The 27934-nt window shown below is 38.7% G+C and overlaps 1 protein-coding gene across 2 annotated transcripts; it reads left to right on the top strand.

Annotated features, from left to right (window-relative positions):
- EMB (embigin) lies at positions 1-25803 on the top strand. Of its 2 annotated transcripts, none has more exons than XM_054810455.1 (11): positions 1-391; positions 5444-5530; positions 7630-7719; positions 8950-9039; positions 11257-11431; positions 12636-12724; positions 16224-16351; positions 17449-17725; positions 18494-18527; positions 20456-20526; positions 21725-25803. In XM_054810455.1, the coding sequence occupies exons 1-10, from the start codon at positions 313-315 to the stop codon at positions 20508-20510; spliced, it is 1104 nt and encodes a 367-aa protein (XP_054666430.1). In that variant the 5' UTR covers positions 1-312; the 3' UTR covers positions 20511-20526; positions 21725-25803. The 2 variants fall into 2 exon arrangements, with proteins under 2 accessions (XP_054666430.1, XP_054666429.1); XM_054810454.1 differs by having other exon boundaries at positions 8941-9039.
- The last annotated feature ends 2131 nt before the right edge of the window (positions 25804-27934 follow it).

Here is a 27934-nt window from a genome sequence, read left to right as displayed (position 1 = left end):
GCCGCACTCGCTGCTACCACGCCGGAGGTGGGGTGTCCTCCCCGTGAGGAGGAACAGTGGTGCCTGCAGCGGTTTCTCGGCCTCTTTTGTCCGGTTGTTGTCTGGCGTTTGCCCTGTTGGTGGATTTGGGGCTGCTTTCTTTTGGTTTTGATCCCTGTCGCAGCTGCCGGATCTCCCGCAGAGCCGCTCCGGCCCGCTTGAGGCTTTCTCAGCAGCCGCTTTGCCCGCGAGCGGTGCGGGGCCGGGTCGAGCCAGCTGCCTGCGCGCCGCCGGGGGAAGCGGCAGTGGGAGTGCGGCGGCGGCTGGGGCACCATGCCTGCCGCCTTCTCCGGGAAGCGCCTGGGGCTGCTGCTCCTGCTCTGCCTCAGCCTCTCGGGCGGGAGCCCCGCAGGTAAACGCTCCGTCGTCTCTCGGGCCGGGCGGCTGTCACGCCGCAGCCGCCCCGTCTGCCCTCAGCGTCGCGGTGGGCTGGGGCGAGGGGGGCAGGGGCAACGCCTGGGAGCGGCGGCTGAGCAAAGGTCCTCCCTGTCTCGGAGCATCCCCCTGGCTCCCCAGGGGGACGAAGCGGTGGCGCGGCAAGGCGGTTGTCTCTCGGCTTTGCCTTATTTAAACGACCGAGGCGTTTTTTCTCCTCAGCGGCCCCGACCCTCTCCGGGGGGGGTCTCCCTAGCGCTGCCTTTTCGCCGACGCCTACTGCGGTGTAGCTGCCGCCCCTGCCTCCCCGTCTTTAGCTTCAGAACAGTTTTTGAGCTTCTCGTGGGCCTGCTGGAAAATAGGGATCCCCTCTTTGTTGCGCTATGATGAAGGGTAAGGTGGTTGTTAGTGCTGCCTCTCGGCCTGTGTGTGCATGTGGGCAGCAGGCATGCAGGCTGCGGTGCTGAGCCCCATCTAGTGATGTTCGGTCCTGTGGCCTAACACCATCTCCCACTTTCTGCCGCACAAATGGGAGGATTTATTAGTTCACAGGTGTGGGATTTGGAGGTTGAGGCATAGTGTTTTATTGCTGCCCTGTCCTTATCAAGTAAAGCATTGTTTAAGTCCTGAAAAAAAAACAAATCGGCAAGTTACATTACTAAAACATAAGTAGGCCTAGCAGGTTGTGAGGAATGTTTCTGGGAGGATTTTATATTGTGTTTCTTAAATGTGACACTTAAAATCTGTGAAGGAAGAGGGACTTAAGCCTTTCAGGCCCTATTCCTCCTCTAGTGGTTTTCAGCAGTTCAGGAGCAGGCCAGCCACTTCTATGGAAATAGGAGCTTATTTCTAAGACTAGTGGATTTCACTTGTTAATCCCTGTTTTTGAAGCATCACAGAGTAGTACAGAATGGTGACAGAAGGAAATGGCAGATTGCTGATGTTTGCTGTGCAAGATGTGATTGTTGAAGCATGTCTTGCCAAGGCCGAAAGTTCTGCCAGTGCATGTGTGTGGACATTATTGCTGTGACTTTAACCATCAGTGGTTTAGCTCCATCTCAGTGTTTGATATGTAGGTAGTTACATGTTTGTTCATGCCTCTGTTGGCCTTCCTAATACTGAGAGGAGCAGTACCGTTACCTGTGTGATGATAACTTCTGTAAAATCTGTAGTAGTTTCACATAATGTGAAAGAACAGAAAATGTTTTGCAGTTCTCAAGGCTTGTTTAAAATACACATATCTGTGTAGGTATGCAGAAGAAATCTGCTTTGTGATTCTTAAAGCTTCTTAAAAATATGTATGTGTCTTTATGTACACAGAAGTCAGTCCTTTCTAACAGCTTATTTCATTGACCAAAAAATTTTGTGACTGTAAATGGCCTGATACTTGTAGGAACATGTGAGCCACATTATGGCCAGTTAGTCACATGGTATTTATTTTTGACTGGTACTGCTGAAAAGTGTACCTAAGGGTGGTTGAAGCCATCAGTGAAATGATAGCCTCTACTGAAAAAAAAAAATTAAAAAAGTAAACAAACCCCTATATGTTTTCAAAACTTCCACAAATCTACCATCTTCCTAAAGTTGTGGATATCATGTCTGGTTTTGAGCAGACATCAGAAATGAGCCACATGCTTTAGTACCCTTTATCTGTATAAAGTGAGGCGGTTGTTTTCCAGACTTCTATTAAATGCTGTTATATTTGTATGAAGTAGGTGAGGAGGCTTCATACTGTAACTTCCATGATGACTTAAGTGTAAGGATGAGTATTTTACTCTTCCATGGGTTATTAACTACATGTGCAAAAAGCTAGTTAACTACAGGGACTGTCTGCACAGGTACAGCAAAGGGAAGTTCATGCTCCCTTGGAGGCAGAGAACTAAAACTGTCTTCTAGTGAAGTCCAGTAACAGTGTGTGTTCTGGAGATGTGGGGGTTCAGCAGGTTTCTTCAATCAAAAAAAAATGCTTGCAGAAAAAGCAACCAGAAGGAGTACTAGATGTGCAAGGACTGAGTCACAGAAAGGCAGGTGGTGTAGCTTTCCACAGCAGGTGAGGCAGATACCACAAGAGGCCTTGCAGATTTTGAGATAAGTAGCTTGAAGAGAGTTCTTATTATTCTGTTACTTTTGTCTTAGTCTTCTGTTTAGTTAATTGTCTTGAAAAATTTAAACTATCACTTTTATTCTGTATTGAGTTGAGGGTAATCTGTCACAGCATTGTTCTGCAGCGTTTGCTGCTTCATTTGGTTAGTTATGGTTGCCTAATTTAATTGCAGCATGTGCTGCCAGATTACTTTAGGAAAAGCAAGCCCACCATGTCTCATCTTGCAACTTCTGCCCCTAAAGATACCAAGGAATCATATGAGTAGAGGGTACACCTCACTTCTTACAGACTTTCCTTCCAGGTTGTATTTTTCTGGTTTGCCCTGAGGGGAGGGCTTCTGTCAGGGCATTTTTAAGTCCTTCACATGGATCCTCTGGTGCCTCAGGAGAGCTCGCCCTGCAGCTTTTGCCTTTTCTAAGAGGCATTAGGAGGTTCTGGCAGCTGGTTTTGGATGCTACTGAATGCCTGTATGCTTGCATAGAGTATAAAGTTGATATTAAATTGACATACAATTTAGTTTAATTTAACATCATTAATTTAATGTCAACCTTTTCCTGTTCAGCTACCTTTCTTGCTGAAAGAAAGTGAGTAGATTTTAAAGCCTGAATTGCTCTGGTGATGATAAATATGGTACATCCACATTTTATCCTCAAAATATCTCTCTAGTAGAGAGCAGATGGAAGGTAGAAAAATAAATTAATGACCTCATAGTCTCACCTACTCCTTCTTTTGTAAAGATCAGAGCAACAAGAACTTGGCAAACCACCACTCTATTGATTAAATCTAATGCACATCAATTATAGGCTAAGGCATGCAGCCATGACTCAATAGTTTGAGAAGTTATTCCACTTGACTTGCTTACATCACTGCTTGGCTTGATGACACTAATCATGCAGTGCTGGGTCATCTTGATCTCCAATGCTGTTCAGCAGGTGTGTATGAGAAGAGTGGTGCAATGTTATCTCTGTGCTATGTAACCTGACATATAGACAAATAGGAGCCAAGATGTGGAAGCAGTGGTGACTAGAAATAAACTACTTGACTGCTTTCACTTGGTATGTGAATCAAGGAAGAAAGCCAAGATGAGAACCCTATTGCTATGCAAACCACATCGCAGGTTATCTGCCTTGCTTGCAGAGAGATAACAGAGCTGCTGTATAGCTTGGCACTGGCACCTTCTAAATTTATCATCTTTGGGCATTTTAATTACTGTGCAGGTGATGCATCTACTAAGCTGACACAGTCAGGTGATCCGTGACATCCTTAGAATGCCTCAAGATGCTGCAGATATGAAAATTCATGGATCTTTCTTCAACCTTACCATGAATATCAGAAGCATAATACTCTTTCTCTGCTTGACAGAAGTGTTGAGAGCAGAATAGGACTCAGTCTTCTCACTGCATGGGTCATAAGCCAGCAGATATTCAGACAGAACACCTTTCTTAAGTTCTTTGCTTGGGCGAAGGATTGGGAAGGGAACACTTGGCTGTGGAACCAGTGGATTGGTATGCAAAAGTATGAAAAATGAAGACCCTATTGTTAAGAACCACTAATGCTTAATTTTTTTAATCATATCCTTTGACTACCTTGTTTTACTCTTGATCCAAACTGGTTGAAGTATGATGGGCAGATTGAGAAAGCAGATGGTGCAAGCTAGGTGTGACTCTGAGGTAGTCTGGAGTAACTGTTCTGGAGGTGCCAGTGGGAGAGTCTGTAGGTTGTCTATGCCTGTAGTGCTGAAATGGGGTAGGAGTGTTAGTAGTGTTGTTCACTTGTAGGAACTGGCAGGGTGCTGACTTTACCTTCTGCTGAAGGCATGCAGTTCTCAACAAGTTTGAACAAACTGAAGTATGATGTAGCATTTCTCTTTCCATCTATGCTTGCTGCTGTCTTGGATGTCTAGCAGAGCTTATTACCCCTCCCAGACTTTAATTACAACTGCAAAATGTGTCCTTTCCCCTGTGTAACTACTGGCCAAATCACTTAAAAGCTACTAATGCAAGATTGCTCTGAGTTTGATGAAGAGTGTATCCTGCTGCTGTTGCAGTAGAATATATCCTGGAATATCTAAGCATGTGAAGATACAGTGTTTATTTTATGCTAACTAGTTCTGTCACCCAAATATGGGAACAGAAAGGAAGGAGCAAACATCTCCATTTTTTATAAAATATCAAGGGACCTCGAATTCCTCAGAGTGACACAGCAACATACTCAAACTAAGCAAGTCTTCAGCCTCTTCCTCTGCTGTCCTTTCTGCAGTCAAGAACATAAAGCAAAACACTAGTCTTGCCTGGCTCTTACAAAAACTGTATTATAGGAGCAGTCAGATTTGCAGTGGTATTAAGAAAAATTGAGCTAGTCACTGGTATTACTTGAAGTCCATGTTTGACACAGATAAATTTTTTGCTCACCAAGGTGATAATAGAATGAAAGGAGGTTGTTCACTACATCACAAAACATGGTAGACATGTAATGTTGCAATGAGGTCCTTATTCTATTAGTGAATCAGCTAACCTAAGTTTAAAAATAATCAAATAGTGTCAGTGTCATAAGCTGTGATGGTCTAAGCCCACAAACAAGACAGGATTTGAGTACAGGTTTAGAAGTTTATTGGTCTGCTTGAATATTCTGAAGAACAGCTTTGCCTGACCATAGGCTAACTACAGGAAAAGATCTGTATGTAGAAATTAGAGATCAAGTAAATACTGCCTCTGTTCTTTAATCTCTTCTTGCTTAAAGTAAACTAAAGAACTAATGAAAAGTAATGCTTGCACATTTTGAGTGTATATGCTCAGAACCTGGGGAAAAAATGGAGGTAGTAGGCTGAGGTGAGTAGGTTCTGTTTTGAATTTTCATGAACTGATTATTCTAACTCAGTTGAATTTGAGAGAGAATAAAGTTTCGTTAAACCCTTTTTCTTTTTAGATCCAACTATGACACCACAAGATGCCAGTCAGTCTCAGGCAAACTCTTTGACTAAGATGCAAGCTGGACTTAATGGAGAATCATCTGGTAATTGTTTTATTTCAGTACACCTGAAGCTATAATACTTTTTGTTGATGATACTAAGTTACCCTATAGAGTTTGTACTTTTACCCTAAAGTGTTTTGAAATAAGATTGTGACTTTTTGGAAGGAACAGAAGTAAATATTTCATGCAGGCCTTTTAAAGCCACTGCAAGAGCTTAAGTGTTGTAAGCATCTCAAGGACTGGAAAAGCTATCCAGCTGCCAGTTGTGTGATATGTTACCCCTATGCATATATACCATAAAAGCGAGCAATGACCCTGGAGATGGGACAATTCACAAACTCAAACCATTGTGGGAAGTTCTGTTCTAGCACTTATATCTGTTAATTTTTCATGTGAGGACTCCTGCTTATGTCCTTGTATTAGTGAAGGATACAATAATGTCCTTGCATCACTGTGCCTGCTAGCTTAATCTGTCTTTTTAATTATGGATGTATCAAAACTTTCTTTTGACCCCACACTTTATTCACCATATTCTGGACCTTAATTGTGGTTTTGATGGGGAGCAGAGAATAAGCTCCAGGCAGGAGAAGAAACTGATGATTGTTGATTCTACCTCTTCTTTCTCCATAAAGATCAGAGCAGCAGGAATTCAGCAGTGCACCAAAGCTCATGCAAATCAAAGATGGCCTAAGTTACACTTCTGTGTGAACACAAGCAAGTTCTGACAGGTTATTCCATCTACAGTTTTGTCATTGGAGATGATAATGCTGTTTACCTCTATTTGTCTGGTGTTCATCTTCAGAGCTTTTTAGTAGTTTGTGTGAGAACTAGAGGGAGTGCAATAGCTACTAGAGTCAATATCTCTTTCCTTACATAAACACACATCTGCATATAAGCTAAAACATGCAAAGTATTTTGTATAATGACCTCACCTATCTATTTTCATTTGATGTATGAATTGAGGAGGAAAGTCAGTATGGGGAACCTATTAGTGTGCTACACATTTTAAATGTCTGGTTTTGTGGGTGAGTAACTACTGTATGAACTGGCACTGGTGTCTTCTGAATGTATCATCATGAGGGATTTCAGTAACAAACTGGGTGATGTGTGTACTAGACTGACATAAACTCAGGTGATCCATGACAACCTTGGTATGCTGTCAAGGTGTTTGCACACACAGAGGAAGATTCCCCAGAACTTTCGGCCTTCTTGTGTTACTTAAAGGCAAACACTCAGACTAGTTTGTTCCTCTTATCTAGTGCTAGGAGGCAGCTTCATAAGTTTTTTGCTTAAATAGCCATTTTGGACTAGTAGTTGAGATTAACAACAGACAGTTGTCAACAACCACCAAATTAACTAGCCTGAAGCTCTGTTCTTCTGCATCAACCACTTAATATACAGGTTTATTGTTACTTAAACTGGTTGCAGCATGAAGGAAGGTATGAAAGTGCAGATGGAACAAGCCAGGTGAAAGACTGGTTTGCCTGTGTCATAGAATTCCTTGTGTTGTGAGCTGACATGTTGATAAAGAAAAACACTGCTTTATGGAATGGGCTAGCAACAGGAAGGCATGTGGTACCTCTGCTTATGCTTCCTCAGAGACCTTTAGATGCAAACCACTAGCAGGGACCTCCTTCAACACAGCCAGATTCTCTCAACTGTAGCTGAGAGGCATGTGTTTAAGAACATTACCTCAAAGTTCAGTATTTTATGCAGGAGAAAAGAAGGAGTAATTCTGAGAAGATCTAGGCTTTCAGAGATACTATTTCTGTTGCACAGTGACCAACTCTGCTACCTGGTGCTTCTCTCAGTGAGAAGACTGAGGCTGTAGCTCAGTTTTCTCTATTTTTCCCAGCTGAGTGGGAACCTTTTCAATCCATGGACAGGAGAAATAATGAAGCCCCTTTCCTACTACAAAAAACTAAAATAATTTTCTCATAAGGCTGTATGATTAGGCAGATTCAGTCTAGAATCACTGTTTATATATTTGAGATGCATAATAAAATTACTTTGGAAACATGCAAAATGTTGCTTAAAATTTAGTGTATTTTATCTGCCATGGGGCAGGGATATGTGTGTGAAATCTTTCTTTTTTGTCACTAAATTGAAAAAATGTAACTGGTTTGGTTTTCACCTTTCAGAGCACATGACAACTACAGGAACTGTCAACTGGCAAAGTCAGGGGAGCCCTTCACATCATTTGACACTTGGACATAATGTATCTACACCTGGTAAAAGCAATCACATGTTGTCTTCTACTTAAATTGTTAAATTTGAGTTACCCTACTTTGATATTTTTTAATCATGTGATTATGAAGGATTTCTATTCTTTCATAATTACCAAGACAGTTTGTTTAAAGGTATATAGAAAGTAACTGTGGAAACCGAAAAAAAAATTCCTCTAACTGTATTGAATTGACACTTCCTTTAAAGTATAACTTCTAATGTCTTCTCAGTGTGCTTCAGTTTACTAGGAACTTGTGTAGAGATAGTACAATACTAATGAAGCAGTAATGTGTGTAGAAGTGGAAGGGTCATGCTTCCTTAGCTGGGCTACATCTGTTAAATCTATAGCTTATTAATTGCATTCTTGCTCTGTTCTTGAAATGCACAGACCATGAGAACAAGTATAGTGGTGGGAACAGACTATGCTTACAGTTGCCTGCCTGATAGCTGCATCAAACTTTGTAGAGCTTTATAAAGGTGGCCTCTGAATAGTACACTATCCATAGCCCTACAGAAAAGGGGTTTTGCTGGCCATATTAAACCTTTTAAATGTAGTTTTCCCTCATGGTAGGAAAGTAGTACATAATAGTTGGGCAAATTATGGTCAATGTTGATATTCTTTGTGTGGAAGGAAATTCCCTGCTGTATTACAGGAGTTTTGAGGAGCAGTGAAGGACTCTGACCCATGTTTCAGTAGATCACAAGGAGTTTTTGCCTCTGTGTTCATTATAGCTGCACCTAGACCAGTCTGCCTCTAGTTTTCTGGCTGTGTTGTTGAATTGTAGTGGCTTTGGGAATGGCAGTGTTCTGTCCTACTGTTTCTTTATTTTTCTAAAGCTTGCTATTTTTCCAAGCTCTGCTTAAACATCGATGTAGTCCTGTACGGTTCTAGGGCCCACCTGTTAGCTATAGGTGACTTTTTGAATCAGGCTGTGAAATAGCTATGATCTCTTTGGAGTATTGATATACACAATTACAACATTATATTAAAGCTAGAAACATTGTCTAAAATGGCATAATTATTATAACAGTGACTACACAACAGCTGCTTTAAGATTCTGGCTGTTAACACACAAGGAATATAAAGGGATCTCTATAGTAGCGAGCATTTAGGAAGGTCCTTCTTCCTCCTAAGATTACTGTGAGACAACTGCAATACCACATTGACACTCTGCTATATAATTACCTTTACAGGATCATAACATACCATTTTGCTTTCCCTACAGCCTTGTTAGGTCCAGATCTTACCACACAAGAGTTCAAGCAGGCAATCAAAGCAAATGTGTCTAGTGTCACTTTTGTGGAGTATGAGGTACTCCTACCTGGTAAGTGTGTTTTCTCTTCCAGTTATATTGAATGCCTGTGATTACACACAGTCTTTTTTGTATGACTTGTAGAAGTATCTAGGATAGAACCTCTTGATAAAGTTAAGATGCTCACAGTAAGCATGTGATGAGATCAGTAAAAGAGAAGATTAATAAGTTTGCACTATTGAGTATTGTGTTTTAATAAGTATTTTGCAGTGGAAAATGAGATTCTTACTTTATTAAAACCACAAGTAAAACCAACTCATACTATCTGTTCCCCCAGACCAATTCAAGTGACAATTTCTTTGTAGTAGTGAATCCACTTGAAGAGACCACATAAAGTAGGGTACTTGTTAACCATGAGGTGTTAGTCAGCTTTCCAGCATTACAGAAGTTAAAGTATGGAGGAAAGACAAGATAAGCCTCTTCTGAAAGTAGATGTAAAGTTCTCAGTTGCCAAATAATCATTTTGAACTAATTTCTTGGATAACTGGAAAACTTATCTAACTGAAATATCTCTTGATTGGAGGAGATCTGTTAGAACTCCTTTGCAAAGTACTGGCCTGATATTTTAAGGACATAATTGCACAACATTTATGCTGTATTTTCTTTTAGCAGGAAACTTAAGGCAGTGTCTATTTCTCATTCAGTACGTGTACTCTTGGTACAGAGACATGTCATATGGCAGTCTTGCTAGTGGTTAATCTTCAACAGCATAGGATTTTCATGTTCCATTCATTTAAAGCATGGATCTAGTTTTAAAATAACCTCAGAAAGTACAGATTCTATTTTTTGCCAGTGTAATTAATCTGTCTGTAAAACTTCTGCTACTGTGAAACCAATTCCATTTGTAAAATTACTTTGATCATAAACAACCTCAACAAGGTGAGTTATGCTTGGCTCATTGAGTGTAATGTCTCTAAATGAGTTGCAATAACTGACTTTACTCTGCTATGAAAGACCAAGATGTTGCACCTCTAAGTCCAGTTCAACAGATCTGTAACACTTTGGCTGGGACTTGGAGTTCTGGACATGTTGTTCTGCAGGCTGTAAATTTCTCTGTCAGACCCAGTGAATTCAAATATTCTATGGGAGTATCTGGTGCTTCCACTCCAGCCAGACTTTGCTGCTTCTTAGGTATGACTTGCAGAACTGTCAGTGAGCAATACCTTAAAACTTCCTTTCCTGTCAAAGAATTTGAGCTGTGAAATAACAGCTGTTTTTTGACCACCAAGTGCTGCAAGGTAGGTCTAGGAGTGAGGTGAAGCCTGAATAAATTTTCATGGAGTATTCAGATGGACTAACCACAGTTGTATCTAGAAAGTGTGAAAGAAAAGGCCAATTATGAAATAAAATGTCAGTGCTGGTGGGTACAAAGTCAGAGGTTTTTTTTGTAAAAGGCTGTTTGTATGGATCAGATAAGATAGCTGCTGTTGAAACCCACTTTTTGGATGTGCTCATTTATGCTCACGGAGCTTGTAAAAAGCAAAAGTGTCACGTTTTTTTAATGTATCAGAATGTTTTCATATTGTAATTCTACTGGCTTGCCACTAGGAAAACAAAGGCAGCCATAAATGGGTTTGAAGATGATTTGGTTTAAAGATGAGTAGCTGTAGCATGAAAGGCCAGATCCAACAATATTAAGGTTATGGATTTTATCAATAACTTCACTAGCAACAGGACATTACCTATGATCTCACAGTATCATACAAATCTACAACTGGCAAAAACCTGAATGCTTATAGATATTACAAGTCTAACTCTTTTGATATATTAATAACTTCTTATATACATACTTACATTTCTAATCCAGCAAATCCTGCTTTTTAATACCTAATGTGATGTCAGAAAGAAAGTTTAGCCTGAGGGCAGACATTGTTTCTGCTGGTGAGAGCTAAGTACTTAATGTATTTTGGTTTGGGTTAAATTATGTAGAAACATATGTCTATCTTGATTTCAGGCAAATTAATATATTTCTATATTAGAGCCCTATAGGAAGTTGCCTACAGAATGGAGTGACTGTCATTTTTGTAATGTATGTGCATCATAACTCAGTTATGGCTTTAGAAAATTACTGTCAAACACTGTCTGACTTTGTAGGTTTTTTACCCTGGAAGGTATAACAGCAGCACACTATATCCACCTGTAATCTAGCATATGTAAAACAGTCTTTGAATCTCTTCTTCCCCCAGAATGAAGAAATATGTTTTTCATAAGAATTTTTAAACTTTTTAGGTGTTTCTGGTACTTCCATAGAAAAAAATATCACTTTGGACAGTGCAACTGGAATTGAACTTTCATGCAGATTGGACAGTAAATATTCTTATTTGAAAAATCTTCAAATGACTTGGAAGAGGGGAAATGAAACAATTGAACACATCAATAAAACTGAAAACAGCTGGGGCATCCAGTAAGTGGCATTCTTTAGTTTGACTTGCAGGTTCTGAGGAGTTACCACATGCATATATACTGCCCAATACTAGTCATGTGTATATATATTAGAGCCAAATGCAGTGATTAATATATGCCCATAATCGACATACTGAAGCTGCAGGAAAGGAGGAAGGTTGCAGTTACCTCAAGCCTAGAGGAGGAGCTCCTGTTTTTCCTCTAGTACTGGGGAAACAAGGTTTCTTCAAGACAAGAATATAGAATAAGGACACAGTTCTTTGAGGTTCAGTTAGTGAAGTAGTAATCTCAGTCTGAAATTGCTAAAATACCTCCACTTTTTCCACTCCCCTGTCTTCCACATTTTGTTTTCCACCTCTGCTGCTTTGCAGAAGTCTGAAAGGCATCAATGGCCAGGTTTTCTCCTTCCTAATTAGCAAGAGAAGAAATTAGCTTTGCAATAAAGATGTTGTCAGAAAATCTTTAAAACAATACAAAACTCCTTTGAGTATCTACAGACACTCAGAAATGTTGTGGAAAACTTTCTTCAATTGCTACAATTTACTGATGGACTTTAAAAAAATCTGTAAATGGGCTAATTTAACCAGGTAGACTCCAGTTGATTTCTGTATAGCTTTGGCTTCTTAATATCAATAATATTTATATAAAATTTCTATGATAGAAAATGTGATGAGAAATAACTGTCACTTTTCTGCTACTCCATATACACAAACACAACCATGTAATTCTTTTTCAAAGTGGCTGTGAAATGTATAGTTTGCCAATAGAGAAGATGCTGGACTTCAGTAGATGGCAGCTCTTAACTGTTCTGTGTTGAAGCTGTGCTAGCCATTAACTGACTGGGTACTGACTGAAAGAACAAACTGTTTAAATCTCTTCTGAAGTCCTATATGCTATATAGTTCACATGGTGAACCCATATCTAATTTGGTAACCTGTAGATCATACTGCTTAAAGATGTTTGGCCTTCTGTGAACAACAAGGGTGAAAACGATATTTGTTCCCAGGTGTGCTTGTGCTATTTTTTCTTAAATGTCATGCTGTTTCTATATTACACTAAATCTGAAACCTAGTGTTTCAGCAATGTATGTTCTCTGCTCCACTAATGTCTGCTGGTTTCTTTAGAATGTTAATTAGCAGCCACTGATAGTTGTAGGACAAGAGAAAATACAAGCAAAACAAATTGGTGAAACTTTTTTTTTGAAGATTGAAGATCTTGGATAACAGTAAGCTGGGAAGTTACAGTTGTACTCTGAAAGGTGAAGAAGAAATCAGTGCTATATTTCATTTACAAGGTAATTGTATTTAATTGTAACTATTTTATTTTAAGTTTTACTTCACTTAACTATTGAAATTCTTTATTAATAAGGTTTCTGGACGGTATGGAAATTGCAACTTAATTTGATAAGCAGTGACTAATACAGTCAAGTTAAGTGAGAATACCTATTGAAGGGATTTCTGTAGCATGGAGGGATGAGGAATTTTGAAGCAAAAGCTAAAACCTTTTTAACAAAATTTGCTAACAATCAAAAGAGCATATAAGCCTACTTTTCATAAATGAGTAACTGTTTTCCCCTTCCCCTTCTATCCCTACAGCATGACTGAATACTCATCCCTTTCTAGGGGGTGGTAGGTAAGGATGGTATCTAACAAATTCTTCAAAAAGCAGAGCCCATGACTTGAAAATTTGGCCTGAGATTTGGTGTTACAAGAGGAGCAATGATTGGCAGAATGGAGGCAGGTTTTTGAACAAATTCAGTTGTATTTCTGGAACACCAAATTATTGTTTTAGTTCATCTTTCATTCCATACAGTATAAGAGCAGCACTTAGATTAAAAGTTAGTGTGCTTTATTGGGCAGCGTGAGTGCCCTTTCTTCTGTTTTGTATTCTCTTATTCAGTAATGTTGCCCCTGACAGTAATAGGTGAAATCCAGTTGAATGGAAGACATGTGGAAATGAAACACAAACTCCTGAGAACCTTCATCTCTAATGACAGCTACTCCCTTCTCTATTCCCACCATCCAAATTTTGCAAAGAGCAAGGCTAGCATTTGATCTATGAAAGCTTCATAGACATCATGATAGATAAGAAAGATTCTCCCTGAACACAGGCTCCTAAAAAGTCTAGCTCTTCAAATAACTACTCTAACCTCAGCTGAACTAACCAGCAGGGTTTTGTAATTCTCAGTGCTACAAGTCGGCTTTGTTCAGTGGGATATCTGGTCATATGACTTGAGGAAACTCTCATGTATGTTCAAATCTTGTGTAGTAATGTTAATATCTGCTTTCAAACCTTCAGCTGGAGGGGACTAGGTTGCAATACTGAAGAAAGACAAAATTGTAGTTTATTCAGACCTTTTAATCTTTAAAAATGATTGTGTATTTTTCTTGTCAACATGTGGGTATGGTTTAGTTGAATGGCTACCCGAGTCTGTGTAGATTGAAAAAAGTCAAAGGAGACCTCATTCTTTTGAAAGTATACAATAACTATTTCAGTAAGGGCAGGAATGACTCAATAGGGAAGTCATCTTTTCCAGAACAGTGCATAGGAGTGGTTGATTTATTACAAGAAGATGGGAGAATTGCTTCACAATGGTTGAATGCTGCCACTTCAGATGCCATAAAAAGTACTGGCTTGACACTTCTCAAGATTAATGCAAGAGTGAAGGAAATAGGAAAGACAAGTCCTTGAATCTTCCAGTCAATAATGCAGAGAGAACAATTCTCAAACTGAGAGATGAGTAATGTGTTCGTGTAGACTCAGTGGCTAAAGTCATCACTGCTGTATCTAACTTCAATAGCTTTTCCTCTAGGCAGTTAGGCATTATTGGATGTGTTGCCTCTCCTCCTCTTCTGTGTCCCCATCCTAGCTTGGCAAAACTCTGCAGATTTTGAGGAGTTAAGCTTTTACCCAGGTCTGCAGAAAACAATGAGATGCTTATAGGAACTTCAAATTATTAAATATGGAGACCATTCATGGGTATTTTAAAATGGTGTGAAGTGTTAAATAGCTATAATAATATATAATAATAGCAGCTGTCCAGGTACATGCACTATGAAATGACTCTAGTCTTCAAACCAGTATGGAAATCTGACTAACATAAATGCTGGTGCTGTCACCTGTCTGATATCTTCAACAGTTTTTCTGTGCAGCAGCAGTGTTTTATCACCAAATTCTGGGTGATCTCATTTCAAAAATACCTGGGACAAAGCATATTATTTCCTTGCATGCATTCAGGGATTAACCAGTCTTTTAGAGCCAGATCCCAGAACTCATGATGGATATTCATGTCCTTAATCATGGCTAATGTGGTCACATGTATTGCTGGTATGCCTATAGCTGTGCTTTGCCACTGATCAGCATGGCTAAATCTTTTTGACTACCACATAAACCTGTTGTGCTGGGTACAAATGGGTTTTACTTGTTTTCACGTGTTCCATTCTTTTTTTCCAATCTGCTTTTGTTTTTTCTCTTACAAATTGCAAAGGAGGTGGCAGCAATTATTAGTAAAGTTGTCCCTTTTACTGACAGTGGTGAAGGTACTCTGCCACTACTCTTTAGAAGGATAGTGTTTAAAGATTAAAATGAATACATATGGAGTGAGAACACTTCACTAGTAATAAGGCTGGATTGATGTATGGTGCAGCAAATTCTGAGTTTGTAAGCAGTGTTCTTACTAACAGATTGGTTTCATGTATATTTCTGGAATGGAATTTTTTAAGTTTGAATACTCATGAGAAGTCAACTTTTCTGGGCAATTAACTTGTGGTCAGCCAGTCAAGAATGGGAGGGAGCAAGACCAATCTTAGTTTATACCAAATTGTTCCATCATAACTGCTGAAAGCAAATTCTTGGCCTGTTCAGTCTAGTGTGACCAATATAATTTGAAAGATGTACTGGATCTGTACTTACAAGATAGAGCAATGAAACTTGAAGTAAAACTTAAAATAAATGGATCTGAGGAAAACATGCTGGTAAACATCCTAATAGAGGGAAAGAATGGGCAAGGGGAGATACACTACTGTTATACATTTGCTCAGCTCTAACTATATCTGGCATGCCTCAATATATTTAACAACCTGTTTTGTTTTTTCCCTCTTGGAAGGCTGTGGACACCTGCAGTTATAATGGCTGGGACAAGTAGCTCTAAACTGATGTCTTGTTTCTTGTGGCCATGTTCTGTCCTAAGCAAGATTGGACCAAAAGTTCTTTTATTGGCATGTACCAAAAGTACTTCAGCTCAAACTTCATTACTTCAGCTCAGAAAACGTTTGTAACTACAAAGCTCTCTCAATCACAAAAAAGTTCTCTGCATGCACAGCTTGCCACATACCGTTATGTGGCAGCATTATGGCTGGAACAGGCTGGAACTGCTATGGCTAGCAGTTTTTGCAGATTGAGTGAAAATGCAGAAAAATTAGTATGTGTTTCTAGTGCACTAGAACTGAAGCATGTAGCTCACAGCTGTCAAGGAAAGGAAAGAGGAAATGTGCAAGGGTAGAAATCAGTCTGATTATCACTTGGTTTTCAGTGTTAATTGGCAACTTTTAAGATCATACAGCAACTGAGAACAGGATTCCTGTAGTCTTCTGCACAAATTCTGTATATGGAATATCAGCCTGAAATGACTTTTCATTTAGATCATGTCATGAATGATAGAATCATTTGTGTTTTTAAGGGAAAAGGAATGGAATGGACTACTATAAATACATATCTAAATATATTTTACCTTTTTGTAATACTGTAATTAAAACCTGTAGCTCTCACTTGAACTTTTTCCTACTTGTTCTTAGTACCGAAAATTGAAGGAAAAGAAAAACCCATAGTCAGTTATGAAGGAGATACAGCTGTAATGATTTGTAAAAGTTTTGGCTATACTCCCATTGCTTGGACCTGGTATAGGACCAATGGAAGTGAACAGGTAAGGTTTCTGTCTGTTGGCCAAGCAAAATAATGTGGCAAAAACAAAGTACAGACACTTTGTAAAGTAATGACCTTTCACTGTAGGCTCTACAAATTACATTTCCATTAAAGTTAATGTCAATCTCTGCACAGTCGAAAAATCTGATATTTAGGAGTACTCTGTATTACAGGGATGTAGTTTTTGTTCTGGTTTATACAAGTTTCTTTTTGGAAAAGTTCCTGCTGTATTCTTACAGCCCAGATAAGACTCACTTGATTTGTTTTAATCTTGAGATACTTTGTTTTAGTATATTAATGATGGCTACTTTGCTCAAATCTTACTAGGTGATAAAAAAAGATGTCACAGCAGGACACTCTTTGAAAGACATGTAAGGTATTGGAGGCTTGGGGGAGAACGGGCATGTCCCTGCTCTTCCTCCAGGTATAACTAATTCTCTATTTCACAGCCTGTGTGACATCTCTGGGGTACTAGACCTGAAGGAGGTGATCCTGTGGTGGAGTCTGCTTGGTGGAGACTTGATTCCAATGGAGTTGAAGTCTTTTTTTCTTGCTTCAGCAGTTGCCTTACAGGCTGTGAGGAAAAATCTCACTCAGCATTTTCCCTCCTTCACATACCCACTGTTCAGGATTTATCTTCATTATACTGCTGGAAAATAGCACTGACTTGTAAGACTATCAACATACTTCCCAGGGAAGCAGCATTCCCACTTCAGCTTCCTTGACAGTGTATGCTTTGTGCTGTGGTGAAACCTGGACATTAGATCCTGACACCTGAGGCTCCCTTTGTCAGTGGACAGTCATACTGAAGGGTACCTTTCATCTGATCTTAGATTATAACAGGTTGGACAACTTGTTTACTGAAGTGCAGATTTTCATTAAATATAAAGGGAACCAGGGTGGCCAGCTAATATAAATCCTTCCCTTGGAGGTTGACTAAATGTGTGTCAAAACATGCCACTTGTTCTTAACTCATTTTACTTCTGTCTATAGAGAAAAGTAATATATATATCTGTTAATAAGAATATATATCTGTTAACATCAATAATTTGATTAAACACTTTGCCATTGCATTAATAAGGCTTGTATTTTTTTCAGATTGCCATTAATGACTCTTTGCTGGCAGACAAGTATGTAATTAATAGTATATCTGCCAATGTAACCCATCTGAAGATACTGAAGCTCACCGGGGAAGATGATGGTGTATATTGGTGTGAAGCTGCTTTTGAACTAGGGAAAAGTAAAGGAAGGCTGAAGCTTAAAGTTCTGTCCTTCATGGTGCCTCTCAAACCCTTTCTAGCAATTGTGGCTGAAGTTGTTATTTTAGTAACCATTATTTTTCTTTATGAGATGTATTCAAAAAAGAAATGTGCAGGTAAGTCCTTTTTAGTCTTTTCTAGCTTTCCATTGAAATTGCAGCCAAAGGTAGAAAGGGATGACCCATAGCACTTCATACATGAAGTTCAGTGTGATTTTTCACATCTATATTTTTTCTGATAAAATACTTCTAGCACACTGTGTTATTCAAATTTTAAAGTCTTTTCCATGAGTCTTGAAGTCAGGTACAAAGTGCTTTCAATAAGCAGTATTTTCTCTTAAAGGGTTTGATGTAGTCCTTATTTTTTAACTTACCAGTCAAAGGAATGGAGAGGCTAAACTTTTTGGGAGTGCTTAGGAATGAAAGCAACTGTTAGTGGTCTTGATGGGAGACACTTCTGTCAAGAAATTGAGTAAGAAGAAAAAATGTATTAAAACTGTACTAATCTTGGTTGCTTAGCCTAGGGCACACATGAGTGGGCTGAACCAGATGTGCAAGATGAAACAGAAGTGGTATATATAAAATGTATGCATATATGTGTCTGTGTATTGTACATATATGCATACATGTATTTTTCTAATTTTATACATAAATGTATGTTATAACATGATACTAAAATCAGATTAATAAAACCTGTCAAAGTAAGCTTTTGACAAATTTGAAGGTAATTCCATTGAATAGAAGAACAAGATCATTTGAATTGCAAATTTAAGAAAACTAATGAAAATAAGTTCTGTTTTTCTTGGACACAGAGTAAGCGATATAATTAAACAACTTTTCTAGTGTTTGTTAAATTGAGACCTCATAATTCTTTCTCCTTTGTAGAAGACGAAAAAGAATTTGACCAAGTTGAGCAACTGTAAGTTAAGAATCTGTATATTACAGTTAAATATTTTCTTTTGCATATTATTGTGTCTAAAAATTATACCTTGTTGTTGACCCAGTTGGTAAGGGTTAATGATGAATGTGACAGTACAGTTTATTCCTTTCCTTAAGACTTCCTAATTCCAGAGCATGCAGAATGCTGTTTTCTACCTGGAATGTCTTGCAAACATCAAAATTAAATACCACTTTTCTTGAGAACCATGTGTCCTCATAAACTAATTCTAAAAGGCTATAACTACTTTCCACTTTCAGGTGGAAATTTCCAAAAGACTTTAAATGTTTTTCTCATATGTATTTTATTTGTCTGTATTAACACACATATCTCTCACTTGCATGTGATCAAAGCCCTAACAGTCCTAGGTAAGTCTGTAGTTGCTGGGGTGTTGGGAGCTGGTGTGGTTGGCCGTTTTGGTGGTAACCCCAACCTCTCTGGGGGGGGCCTAGCACATGCTGATGGCTTGGGCTCCCTGGGCACAGGACTGGCTGCACTACTGGAGCCAAAGGAGTAGGTGTAGGCACTTGTGTTGCTGTTCTGCTGCTTGAGGGTTGGTGCTCCCATGCTGACTCCCCTCTCCTTAGGATGATGCATTTCCAAAGGCTTGCTTGCTAAAATAAGCTATACCTCACTCCCTTTGCCCATCCTTTGAAGCCTAGTCACTTAGCTTGGCCTGTTAACTCTCCTTTTGTTTTAAGATGCAGTCTAGTAGTTCTTTTTAGAAGTGTCCAGTCTACTTGAGTTTTATTCCCCTCAGTTCCTTCCCTATGTTTATGTCCCTTTTTTGTCCTGAGTAGTGCTGTCTTTCCCTTTTTGAATTTCTTGCTGCAGTGACTTTCTGTTTCTCTGCTGTATTTGCTTTACCATTCCTTTTTCCAGTACTAGCTGAAAACATTTTAGTGCTTTTTCCCTTATCTAAACAGCTTTAAAACTGTAATTCAATTATACTATAAAGTGAGCATATGCCTTGGGAATATAGTATGCTGTTATATTGCTGAGTTTGGGGATATGTCCTGGGTTGAAAATTGAATAATTGCCCTTGTTGCACAGCCCTGCTTCTTATAAGCATGCTAAAACTGTATTACAATAGGATTGTAATACAGTATAATGCACTAAAATAATGTTTTTTATGCTTGATGAGATGTGAGATGTGGATTTGATCAGCTGCTTGATCTTTACTTTGGAATTCTATCTTAGATAAACACATATGAGGAATATCTATTAAACCGTGTACTTCTTGCCTGATTTTAGTAACTGAAAGTTATTTCAACTACTAGCTGTTTAGAAGATAAATTTGTGTACCAGAGAGAATGGCTCTAAAGAAACTTTTCTGGTCTGTGATGACTAATACACAGCTGAACTTGGTTGATGAGACTATAATTAAAATGTCACATCCAACAAGGGATTGGGTGGGAGGCTAGTAGAAACAGAATTTTTTCAGCAAGAGAATTGTTAATTCAAGTCTTGAGACCAATACCATATACCTAGTTCTAAGTACTCCAGAAGCAGCAATCATCTGACTGTTTCAGCCCATGTTCTGAGGATGTTGAGCTGTATATTGCTTGTATATTTGAACATTCACTTTGCACACAAATTCTATAAACTGAATGAAATGATAGTACAGCAATCATTTCTTGGAAATATTATCTGTGTTATAACTTCTGCCCAGAACCTTGTGGGATTTTTGAGGAGGATTCAACTGAACCTTTACTACTTGTCTGAAAGACTTCAAGAGTCACTATTTTGGTTACTTAATTTTTTAGATCTTTTTTCTTAACTTCACATACTAAAAGAGAAAATCAAATACATTTTAGATGTAATCTGTGATTAGATTGTGGGACTAAAATGACTGTATTCATCCTATACTTTGAAGTTGAGTTTTGGAATTTAACTTCTCTTTCTTACAGTAAATCAGAAGAGAGCAATGGTCTGGAAAACAGTGCTAGGCACAGAAAAATTTAGTCTGGTTTCTAAAAAGGTAAGTAAGAGATGAAACAGACCAGAGTTTATGCTTCTCTTGAGCAGCCTAAAACAAGGACAGAGAAATCCATTGTGTTATCCCAATCTGTTTTTAATGTGGGACAACATAGTAATAGAACCATTATTTAGATAAAACAATATATAGTCATTCATGATGTAATATCAGCAAGAAAGTGAGTCCAAACCCTTTTAATTCAATGCTGTCATCATCATTGTGGTTTAATAGTTCTGTTCACCCATGCAGTCCTTCAAATAGGGCTCAGATTAACCTGCTTAATCTCTTGGCTCCTCATTGTGAAACATTTCTGTGAATGCCAGGATAGGTACTGAGATGCATAAGAATTGCTGATGTATCCAAAATCTTACTCTTTCAGGCTGTATTTTAGGTGTCAGTTTTGTTTATGGAAGAAGGATGCAAGTGGGGAACATGACAGTACCAGGGATATGAAACAAGGGATTATAGGAAGCTAAGAAAGAAGACAGAGCTTAATAGATGGTGACTGAAGGGATTAGAGGTAGAAGAAGGAAGCAGAGGATATATAGCCCTGTGGAAGCTATACAATGAACCTCCCTGATTCTCTGCCCTCTTTACAGTCTAATTATAAGCTACTTCTACTTGTACCAGCTGGAAATGCTTATCAGAGGATGGTCTGTTGGTTGAGGACCAATCCTAGACACTCCAGCTGTTTCCCCTTGTTATTACCCCTCTGCATCTGGCACCCCAATCTCTCATCTCAAGATGAGAGGTGTGAGTGACTCCACGTTCATGTCACTGCTGGTGCTGTTCTTCTGTATCACAAGCAATCTACCTGAAGGAAGATCATTTCCATACCCTTTAAGAACAGAAAGAGAAGCGTCAGGTAAAGCTCATAGAGAGTAACAAATTGGAAAACAAACAAGACCAAATACTTTCCAAGAATATATTGTCTGTTTCCTGCACATTATTGTACTTGTTGACTGCTGTGCCTTAGGTTCCCAAGTATTTGTCCCATATTGGAGTGAAGGTCCCATTCTTGTAAAATTATTTTGGCACATGACACTCAGTGAATCACTAAGGTTTCAGATTTGCAAGTTGCACCATTCAAAAAAATTGTAAAATATAAAGCAAATGAAGTTTATTTTCAAACAAATATGGGAAAATATTAACCAGCAAAATTCATGTTATAAGGAAATGTGTTTATTCTTTTTTAATTCAGGAGATTTAAGCCAACAGAACTGGAAATCATCACAAAGCTACAGAAGATGTATGCGGCTATACGTTTTAAACATCCACTATGCTTCTACGTAAACTTCTCTACACTTATGAGAAATAAGATGCTTTTAAAATAGCTATGAAACTGGTCATTTTATACAGATGATAATGTATTCTGATATACTGCGTTTAGACCTTTGTTTATAAGAGTTTGTCACTTTACTACTAAAAGGCAGTTTTTACATGATCAGACTTCCTGGTTTATGAGTGATCTCTTAGATTTTATGTCCTAAATTGGAACTAACCTTGCATTCACTGAATGAACAGGTAATATAGAATGGGCTTATTATCTAAGTGTTATAAAGCTGGGCTTGTAAGATCAAAAGAGTATTTCCACCAAAGCAAATGCCTTTTAGTAGCAGATGCAGCAAATGTAGCACAGCCATTTTTACCAAAGAAATGGTCAAAGGGAAATCTTTATCATGATTTAAATGAAACATCAGCAGTTTTGCAAGTTGTTCTGAACAGCAAAACTCTTCATTCTAACTTTTCTTAGCTTCATTTAAATGAGAAATATAGGTACATTTTTGAATACTGAAGATCTGAATTTTCTTAAGATGTCCTGCCATATGTCTGTGCTACTATACTGTAATTCTAAATAGGCTAAACACTTAAATACTGTCCATATGAGATTTTGGCAGTACTTCAGAGTATATGAAAGCAGCAAAGGGGATATAATACCACATCAGAATATAACTGAAATAATTCCATAATGCTTGTACAAATTACTGCAGGATTTGAGGGCTGCAAAACCAGTTTTGTAATTATAATTTATATAGAACACAGCAATTTCACAAATACACCAATATGGTTCTTATCGTACATCCTGTCTAATTGGTATTTTTACTTCTTGCAGGATACTTTATTGTTCCTTAAACTCCTCTCAGAGCACAGAGAAGGTCTCGAGCAGCTAAGATTTTCAAGGCAATAGGATAAAGCAACATGAATACCACCAGTTCTCTTAAACATAAAATTGTGATACTGCTGTTATGACTTATAATATTGCCTTGGAAGAGCTAGTTGCCATAATTTTAAATATACCATTTAATTATATTATACATTCAGCAATTGAAAAAAGTGCAGCTAATAGAAGAACAGCTTATTGGATTAGTTGCCTTTGCTTGCTAATCCAAAAGAAAAGTAAGACAAACTTCCATTTTAAAGGGAAAAGTAAAGTCTTCAAAAAAACGTCTTCTCTCAACAAAAATATAGGGAAAAAATAGGCAGCATTTGCAAACTCTGTAGGGAAGCAAAAGGAAAAAACCATCTAAATAGAATTTCCTCAAATTGATCCTTTCTCTTTGAACATAAAGGCACACAGAAAAATAAAAGATAAAATAGATGTAATTTCCTTCCTTTCTCTTTTATATTTTACTGTTCTTAAGTATTTGAAAATATCAGAAATCCAAGCATTAACTGTTTTGTTGGGGATGGGGGACAAAATCCAGTCTGATCTATGCTTTTTTTGGTTTTCATAGTTTATTTTGCAGCTTTTACAACTACAAGTTAAAGCCCAAATAAAAACCAATGGGAAGTATGTAAGCATTGAATGATTTACTGTTGAGGGCTGAACACTGATAAAGATTTCCCTTGCTAAGATACTGTGTTTATTGTATTTTGCCTTGGAGTTTCTATGCACTATAAAAACTAGAATGCATTTACAGGTTTTTATATGAATTTATCATTGATATAACAGCATTTTTGTTGTAGCAAGTAAATGTTTGCAGTTTAAAAATTACTTCTGTAGATTAATTGTTTGAAACATATCACTTTAGTTTTTGCAGAAAATAGATTTTTTTGTAGGAAATTCAATAATACAAAAGTTAGCTTACTTGTAGAATCTGAGAATTAAATTCTGAATAAAGCAGAATTAATATCTTTTGCAACAAAAAGGAGGCTAGGTACTATCTGGAAAAAGCTCATCTTTTAATCAGAAATGGTAACAACTTATTTCTACCTTCACTGAGCATTCCTACCTGATCTTGAAATTGTGGTATGAAGTCTTGGCCAACATAGGCAAGTTATATAGAGACTTTTTTGGTGTTATCAAACAAGGGCTGCACTGAAGGCAGGCAGGAACTGGAGAACCTGGACTAAGCATGGATTTTTAGATCTGTTATATGTTCCTCCTATGAGAACTGTATTAGAGTTTGGTCAAATTCACTGCTGTAACTGTTTTGTCTAGACCTGCCTCTAGCATGTTCTGCTTGCCATGTCTGCAAGGGGTTTGTTTATTTTTAGGTTAGCAAGTAGTTCTTTCATCTTGGTAAGTGGTTTTGTTCCTTGTATGTCTACCTAGGTTCAAACCTTCTTGGGTTTCCCCTACAGAGGGGATAATTAAATAATATTAAATTATAAATCTTAAATACTTGGCATAATTAACAGTCATAACTTCAAAGGCATAAACCCTACATTTTTAGATCAGATACCACATAGGAAGCTCTGAGAAATCTAGAAATGTGTTTGAGAAATACATGTTGTATGTTAAAAACATTCCTACTGCAGTTGCTTGGTATATCTGTTTTACTATGCAAATGTCACCTCCAATAGAACAAAAGTATGGCAACCTTAAACCAAAACTCTAGGCAGTGATTTTCTTACCTCATTCAAGCCTAGAGATACCAAATGAGAGCCAAAACAATCCTTAAGATGCTTCCATCAAACAGCAGTTAGAACTAAGTGTAAGGATCCACAAAACTTGTTTTAATAGCAAATGTTAATCTGTAATAATTGACTTAAGTGGGTCAGCTGAGTCTAACTATTCCATTTGTTTGGCAAATCTTGTTGCCCAAGATCAAATGCTTTGTTCTTTGCAAGAGGTGATGTGTTATTTTCTGCTCCAACAAAAGCCTTATCCCTTTCTTAGAGGAAAAGATTGAGGTCTGCAAAAGAATCCTGAAAGGCTGTTTCCTAATGCTCTAAACTGATCACTGCAAATTCCTGTGTTCCATAGGTCTGAAGGAGACACAAGTAGCTGTGAGACTGGATTCCTAGTGAAGCTTGGCAAATATTAAATAGCTTCCAAACTGTGAGCTCAGATAGAATAGTATGAATATTTTCTTAAGATGGAGACCTAAAAATTACCCAGTAGTGGGCCAACACAGTGATTAGCTATAGGTCATTTGACACACACAGTCCTGAGGAAGAAACCCATCAGTATTGATGTTGATACTGAAATTAGCATCCATGTGCCTCTAACTCTTTTTAAGCCAAAGAAAATGAGGTTTATATTCTGCCTTCAAATTCAACCTCAAACTTTCAACACTGACCGAGCAATTAAAATTAGAAAGAAACTGATTGCTGTCTTCAGTGTAGGGCGAGCTTTTCAGGTGAGTGGTCCTCTATGTATCATGTGCAGGCTGACCTCAAATTGCCATGTTGCAGTTCTAGCTGGGAGCTCCCAAAACCAGGAAGAAACCAGTTGAGAATAGTTGTAGGGACATGGGAAGGACCTGCAGGTATTCTGTAGGTGTCCTGAGAGACAGACTGCAGAAGCTGAGGTGACTTACAATTAGATGTGTACAGGGAAGAGTGGAAATCAGGAGAAACAGCTTTTTTTTTAGCTGTACCATTTGGTGTTTGTGTAGGAAGTTCTGTACAGTGACTGAAAACAATCTGCCCTTGCTATGCACTAGCACAGGTGAAAACACAAGTGATATGTTTCATAAGAGAATTGGAAGTTACATCCTTGGAAAATTTTTCTCTGCTGGTTTTAAATAGTTTTGTAGTCATATAGTTTATTGTGTTAGAACATGCATATATAATACATTAAACAATTGTTTATGGAAAAAACTGTCCAAGTTCCAGACTTTACCCCTTGTTATTAAGACTCTGAATTGTCTAAATTTACTGTTGGTAACCAAGTTCATTTTCTTCTAGTTGAATTTTGTAAGACTTCAAACTTGTAATGTTTGTTCTATCTTAGTCACAATAATGATTGTTTTTCTTCCATTCAGAAATCTCATCTAATTTGTTTTTTCATTCAGCCTTTTATTTAACCAAATAAAGATTTTTGTTCTTTTTAATTATTAGGGTAATATTTCTCTTAACTGACTTCCTGAATTATTTTCAAATTGACATTGAAAGTTATATAACAGTGCCTTGAAGGAAGGAATTTGTTTACTATGGTTAAGTTCATTTTTCTCTTTTGCAATATGTTTGTTCAACGTTTCAGAGGAAACTTAACAGCAAAGTCTATTTTCCTAGTGAAAGACTACTAAGCTTAATGCTTTTATCATGCTTGCCTTATTTTACATTCTGATTTTATACTCTGCTTACTCAACTGTTTCCTTGTTTTGCTTGGGCGGTAAGATGTATACAGCAAATGGAATAGCCACTGAATGTTTGATGTATATGCAATAACAAGGAGAGTAGTTATGATTAGTGTGAATTTATAATATTGTACTTAGAAATAATTCCAATAAATTAAACCATGAAGAATCTGTGAAGTGGAGACTGAACTTATGCTGGGTGTGTGATAGGAAGTGAGAGGGTGGTTTTTGTTTCTCTATTTATCTGTACCCACAGATTTTACTCTAGATCTGAACTGCTCACTTAATTGAGACTTAGTTGTCTTAACTATCTTTGGCAACTTCTACCTAGAAGGTTATAGATCTGAGTAATGTTTGAGTAATGCCTTTGTAAATGCACATTGCATCTGGCCTAGATTCATCCCTTCTAATTTGTTCCCTCTGTTAAGGGTAGGGAACGTGGGGGGGAGGAAGGATTATCTTCCAGTAGAAAACCACCAGAATAGAATCCTAGAATGGTTGGGGTTGGAAGGTCATCTAGTTCCAACTCCCCTGTTGTGGGCAGGGACACCCTCCACTAGGCCAGGTTGCTCAAAGCCCCATCCAGCCTGGCCTTGAACACTTCCAGGGATGGGGCATCCACAGCTTCTCTGGGCAACCTGTGCCAGTGCCTCACCACCCTCACAGTGAAGAATTCCTTCCTAATATCTAAACCTACCCTCCTTCAGATAAGGCTGTTACCCCTTGTCCTGTCACTACATGCCCTTGTAAAATGTCCCTGTCCAGCTTTCCTGTAGGCCCCTTTAGGTACTGGAAGGCTGCTCTAAGGTGTCCCTGGAGCTGCCTTTTCTCCAGGCTGAACAATCCCAACTCTCTCAGCCTGTCCTTGTAGGAAAGGTGCTCCAGCCCTCTGATCAAGTTTGTGGCCCTCCTCTGGACTCACTTCAATAGTGCCACATCTTGTACTTGGGGCCCCAGAGCTGGACGCAGTACTCCAGGTGGGGTCTCACAAGAGTGGAGTAGAGAGGCAGGATCACCTCCCTTGACCTGCTGGTCATGCTGTTTGTGATGCAGCCCAGGACACAGTTGGCTTTCTGGGCTGCAAGTGCACACTGCTGGCTCATATTGAGCTTTTCATCAATCAGGACCCCCAAGTCCTTCTCCTCAGGGCTGCTCTCAATCTATTCTCCACCCAGCCTATAATCATGCTTGGGATTGCCTGACCCATGTGCAGGACCTTGCACTTGGCCTTGTTGAACTTCATGAGGTTCACATGGGCCCATCTCTGAAGGCTGTCAAGGTCCCTCTGGATGGCATCCCTTTCCTCTAGTGTGTCAACCACACCACACAGCTTGGTGTCATTGGCAAACTTGCTGAGGGTGCACTTGATCCCACTGTTCATGTTGCGGGCAAAGATATTAAGCAGTGCTGGTCCCAATACCGACCCCTGAGGAATGCTGCTTGTCATTGATCTCCACCTGGACATTGAGCCATTGACTGTAACTCAGTGTGACCATCCAGCCAATCCTTATCCACTGAGTGGTCCATCCATCAAATCAACGTCTCCAATTTAGAGACAAGGATGTTGTGTGGGAAAGTATCATATGCTTTGCATGAGTCCAGGTAGATGATGTCAGTTGCCCTTCCCCTATCCACCGACACTGTAACCCCATCATAGGCGGCCACCAAAATTTGTCAGGCACGATTTGCCCTTAGTGAAGCCACGTTGGCTGTCACCTACCACCTCCTTATTTTCCATGTGCCTGAGCATAGTTTCCAGGAGGGTCTGCTCCATAATCTTGCCAGGCATAGAGGTGAGACTGACTGGCCTGTAGTTCCCTGGGTCTTCCTTTTTTCCCTTTTTAAAAATGGGGGTTATGTTTCCCCTTTTCCAGTCAGTGGGA

Source organism: Grus americana, chromosome Z, assembly GCF_028858705.1.
Source record: "Grus americana isolate bGruAme1 chromosome Z, bGruAme1.mat, whole genome shotgun sequence".
NCBI classification, from domain to species: domain Eukaryota; kingdom Metazoa; phylum Chordata; class Aves; order Gruiformes; family Gruidae; genus Grus; species Grus americana.
The sequence above is the reverse complement of the archived record's forward strand: the minus strand, read 5'-3'. Positions and strand labels throughout refer to the sequence as shown.